General features: G+C 41.2%; 1 protein-coding gene across 1 annotated transcript in view; it reads left to right on the top strand.

Moving 5' to 3' along the window:
• The first annotated feature begins 1,113 nt into the window (after window positions 1-1,113).
• Window positions 1,114-5,693, top strand: part of LOC116429470 (uncharacterized) — a 9,890-nt gene continuing 5,310 nt past the window's right edge. The window contains exon 1 of the mRNA XM_031982463.2: window positions 1,114-1,547. Coding sequence (XP_031838323.1) covers window positions 1,377-1,547 — 171 coding nt within the window. The 5' untranslated portion in view covers window positions 1,114-1,376. The remainder of the gene's footprint in view (window positions 1,548-5,693) is intronic.

The following is a 5,693-nucleotide window of genomic DNA, read 5'->3' as shown; positions in this document are numbered from 1 at the left end:
TAAGGACGAAAGTTTGAGAGTTTCGTATGAAAAAATGTGAAAATAAAGAAGATACACTGGTAGGAAGAAGTTTAAAATTCTTTTTAGAATTTTTTAGGTATACTGATTGTTAAGTTGATTTTAGTGTGTTGTTTTGAAGGGTTGAAATTGAAGTTTCGCATAGCTAATTGTTTTTCGGGATACATTTTCTGGGGGAAAATAGAAGAGCAAAGTTATAAAACTTTCTTCCAACACGTTTCGAAATCAGTTTGTAGCTGTTATACAGAAATCAGCGTACCGTGAAATTTGGTTATTCAGTATACTGAAAATGTGAGAGAGTTTTCTCGGAGTTTGAAACTGTAGTCCGACTGTGCTAAAATAGAATCAAAATAATGAAAAGTACTATGGGATTTGTCGATGCAGGAAACTGCAGGAACTGAGTGCAGCGTAAATTCTCTTAAAATCGGACAATAAAAAGCAGAACTTTAAAAGAACATCAATGACTATGGGAAGCTACTACTGCAAATGAAGAACCTTCCTGTGCCACAATAAATGTATAACATAAAACAAATGTAATATTGCAAAACTGAAACGCTAAATCAAATTTTAATAAAAAAAAAAAAGAATGTAGAAAAAACCTTCCTTAAAAGAGAAATATACTCACCCCAAACACTAAGTCACCTTTTATCACCCTCCGATTATTCAATTTCTGTCCACCCAACATATAATACGTATTCAAACAAGAATATGTATTCGGACCGATTTCGATCTCACCAATTCAATCCGGCGAATCGCAGATGATTCAATATTCACGGCTGAATCCGGCCGCAGGCGGTCGGCGTACCGCAAAAAGGTAGAAAATAGTGCGGTTATCCAATAAGTTCCATCGGAACGGAAAAATCGGCAACTCTTTCCGCGGTCTGGCCTAGATCTCCGCCGGGAGAAAATAATTCGGGCAGAAGTACGGTGATGCAGCGTGGCCGGCCATATGCCGAGGGACGGTTCCAGCCCACGGATAATTACAAGGGATGCAACGCTGCCTTCAGGGGGTAGGGGGCGAGCTGACATCGAATGGTGGGGCGCGTGGCTACATAAGGAAGGTACCGACCTCCAAAGGGTCGCAGTCGGCTCGAAATTTCGGAGGTATCGGATCTCTCACGTCCCTGTTCTCCTCTTTCCCGCACCACGCGCCACTAAAACCACGCAACGAACACGGATCGTGTTTACACAAATGAGGACTGTTGATTGAATCGATACAGAAACAAATGTGCTTCGTATAGAAGATACCTGTCAGTGTACTTTGTCTCTGGTTTCTTCTTTTTTTTTTTAACGAAAGTGAACGTGTGAGGGTGGATAAGAATCATTGAAGACAAGTGCGATATCGAGTCTATATCGACATGGAGATCTCGTTGTTCCTCGTTTTTGCCTGGTGCATCACCGTCGTCACCGGTTTCGATCTTGGCCCGATCGTCAGGATCGCACAGTGCAGATCGCAGTGCCTGAGGAAGCACACTGTTGATGGAAATTGCGATTGGTACTCGGGACAGCAACAAACTACTTGTAGCTCGGTGAGTCGACTTTCTTGTATCGAGGATCTCTTTTTGTTTCTTTCTTAGAGATTATTGTGGTGCTGTAGTTTAATATTTGGAGAGATGAAATTGAGATTCTAACGTGAAAGGAGATTGGTAGAAAGTGATCTTGATTTGTTCTAACGAGTTTTCTCTTTGTGAGTTTTTGCAGAGTTTGGATCTATCAATCCCATTCGAAATTACCTTATTTTCTTTAGTATCTAAGGTTTTTAAGACAAGTGTATTCTAATACCGTAAAATAATATACAGAAAAAGGATTCTCTTTGTTTATTTTCTCCTTTTTTAAGGATTCTTATACACTAGTGTTGATTAGTCCTTTAGAGCATAAGAACTCCACTTAAACTAACCCAGTCTCCAATGTTTTTGTTGCTACAGTTTTGAAGATAAATAAATTTTCTAGAAAAAGGAATCTTGCTCAAAAGGATAATAAACAACATTCTACTTTCTATTTTCAATTCTCCATCAACTTCTCATCAATCACACCATCACTAGGATACTAACCTCAGACATCCCTTCCAAAACTCATTTTCCTCTAGGTTTCTCCCGGAGCATCTCTCGAACATCTTGAACCTACTATTCTGCGAGCATAAATTTCCCTCGAAGCGTTTCCTCCCGCAGCGGGACGAGAAACGGCTGCGTCCCATCCCGAATTTTCGTAGCGCGACACTTCTAACTTTAACTTCACCCTCCTTCCCGTTTACCCAGTACCCATCCTCCTACTGCCGCCCTCAGGCAACGCGTCCTGGCTCCGAATTCCTTCGAAAAATCAACAGCCAAGCCAATCGACCGCTTCGAAGCTCGACACGTACTGCAGCAAACAATAAACAATACACAGAAATATCCCTGAAAAGAAAAGACTCTTTCAAAATCAGTTAAGGGTGAGATCAGTGTGGAAATAAAAGACGATTCGATCCTCTAAAGATCATTCTGGCTTCTATTTCTCTCGAAAAACCAACGGCAACCCAATAGACAATTTCAAAACTGAACACGTAACTCGGCAGACATTAAACAATACACAGAAATATCCCAACAAAGGTTTGGGAAATATCCCAACAAATTTTTCCAGTAAAGGTCAATTTACGGTGAGATGAACATATCAGTAGAAAACGATTTAATTGTCTTAAAATCTTCCTGACTCTGACTTCTTTCGAAAAATCAGAAACCAAACCAATAGATCAATTCGTAACTAAACAATAAACAACCGACAGAAATATCCTCGGAAAGAAAAGAATCTCCTACAATCAGTTAAGAATAAAATCAGAGTAGTAGTAGAAAACGATTCGTTCATCTAAAAATCGACCAGGCTCCGAATTTTTGCGAAAGAGCCACAACTAACGGAATAGAACGTCTTGAAGCTGGGCACGTAACGCAGCAAACAATAAACAACCCACAAAAATCCCCCCGAAAAGAAAAGATTTTCTGGGGTGAAATGAACATAGCGGTAGGTGACGATTCGATCGTCTGGAAATCGGATAGGGCCGGCGTAGCATCGACGATAAATCACCGGTGTCGGTTTTATGGGGCGCCGTGGAAAATCATGGTGGTCCCCCGCGCTCACCCTGCTCCACCCCCTATAGAAGACACACGTTGCAGATGGACAGATGGGAATCACGATTAACGTCGGTGCACAATGTGCGGCCCGTGTGTATGCTTCTCGGGGCGTTGCTCATTTGGCGTATGCACCTCGGACGAACAACATTCGGGGAGGGGGTGTCCATTAATTTCGAGGGAAATCGATGCCATCTTGCTCTCTGCATGTACACAGGGTGCGCACGGACAGTATTATAAATAATAAGGAATCATAGGAAGATGATTTCTCATGAAAAAGTAACAAATACATACGTTACAAAATTTACTGTCGGCTATGAAATTTATTGTGTCAAGATATAGAACAGATATAGTATAACGTATGATGTTTTTAATGTAAAATATGCAGATAAATATAATATATTTAACACTGGAACTACTAATGATTTAGTATACTAACAATTTAACGCCATAACCGTCCAGAAGAAATACATTCAGTAAGACAAAAACAGATTTACGAACCAATTGAAATCTCTATAGTTCCACTAAACTTAAAAGTAAACTCAGAATTAAAATTCACAGCTTCCATGAAAAAGCCTACAAAATATCAATTTTCCTGCTGACTAGTTCCAGTATGAATACATTCGGTATATTTAAATATATTATACAATACATTCTATATATAATCCTGGTGGATTATTATCGGGGCTGAATCATAGGGAAAGGCAGCGACGTTCTTCCGATGATCCATTCAAATTTATGCTTGGTGAATAGGAGAGAAAGAGAAAGAGAGAGGGGGGAGGGAGAGGGAAAGAATCCTCGAGACTTGTTTCCTCGGGACGCATTAGAATAACGATTCTCCGAGGAGGTTGAGCTCTCTCGCTCGGTTCGTTCGTTCGTTCGTTCGTCGGAGCGCGTGTGCACGCGCGGAGGTGGCTTAACGAAGGTCGCGACGGGGAACCCCGGCTCCGAAGGGAACGACGAAGTTACGCCCGGATAATGACGATTATTCCGGGGTGTATCCTTGCGCCACGCTCGAACCGCCCTTTTCGCGGGCGTAATTGTTTCATTATCCTTTGAACAATCGGGCGTGAACGGGACTGCGTACACGGAACGGGGACTGATTGCAGGCAAAGGAGACACGGTAAATTGGTTACGAGCCTTTTCTTTCGTTGTCCTTAGTGCGTGGTGAAATTTATTAGTGGATGGTGGAAAAGACAATGGGGCATTGACGTGGATATCTTTAATACATGGAACTTTCCGCTTTTTTGGTTGTTAGTTAATGAACATTGAGGTGTTTTCATTAAATATTTTAAATTATTGTAGTTTGGGGTGGTTCGGCAGAATAGGTTTAATCTCTTATATTTTTGATTGTATTTTACAATCAAATATTATATCATATATTATATATTAAATCGAAGAAAAATTTGAAATTCTGTAACGATCGTCATCTATATACTCCGAACTTCATAATTTCTCATGAAATATTAACCTCGTCAGTCCCCATTCCTCGGAACATTATTAAAAAAAATTGAAACCTCAATTACAATCGGACTATTATATTCACTGAAACGTAGCATCACGTTATTATGATCGAAGTGCTATTGAATCGAAAGGAAACTACCAGAATCACGTGTAAACTAGAAAAAGCACGAAAGACTAGCTAATTATGGATAAACGATTCGAAGAAGCCTGGTTAATCATTTTCCTAGAAAGTATCGGGACTGACGACGACGTCCGGGCACCATTCAATTATGTCAGCGGGGAAACGATCATTGCACGTTCGTTTAATTGACATCGTTCCCGTCCGATCATAATCAAGCAACCGCTCGCTCACTCCTGGGATTCGATCCAAGAGTAGGCATCGTTTCGGAGGGAGCGTCGCCGGTGTTGGTCGTTCCATCAAATTTCATCGAGTACGACGATGATCGTACCGTTATCGAGTTACGATCAGCGTAGAGTCGTAAAAACGCCGGTTCCCCCTCGTTCGGGAAATCAATGGCCGGGCTGTCGTAAAGTGAAATAAACTGGATGGAAAGGGGGCTCGCGGTGGCCCCCGGACTACGTTCGGCCCGAGACACGCAGATTCTCCGACTGGCTTTTAATTTCGGGAATGTAGGGTACTGGAGAAAATCGTGCGGCCGAGATTTTTGCCCCATATACCTTTACCAACTTCGGCGTATAAAACAATTTTACGCGACTTAACTAGACCGATTTCCGTGCGGATTCAAGCTTTTATGGAGTAATTTATAGGGAAGCCGGGGTAATGGGGAGACGTTATTTTTAATATTTTATAATGTAACGTCTAATATTTTAGATTTTAACTGGTGGATGAAGGGAGACGCGTTTCTGCTGGATGAAAGGCGGAGCTGGGTCATTTGCGACCCGTGATGGAAACGTATCGCCTATTTGCTGGAAACTAATTCACCTTGCTATATTTTATATTATATATGATGCTTTAAACGTCTTTCTGGAGAACTTTCCTCCGAGGGCGATTGTGTTAATTAATCAGTGATCCGTTTTAGCTATTGGGTATTTAAATTTTACTGGGATTGCTGATTTTGTTAGCTTTGATATTTTTCTGAAGGGGAGTAATGA

This window comes from Nomia melanderi, chromosome 3 (assembly GCF_051020985.1).
Source record: "Nomia melanderi isolate GNS246 chromosome 3, iyNomMela1, whole genome shotgun sequence".
Classification (NCBI taxonomy): Eukaryota; Metazoa; Arthropoda; class Insecta; order Hymenoptera; family Halictidae; genus Nomia; species Nomia melanderi.
The sequence above is the reverse complement of the archived record's forward strand: the minus strand, read 5'-3'. Positions and strand labels throughout refer to the sequence as shown.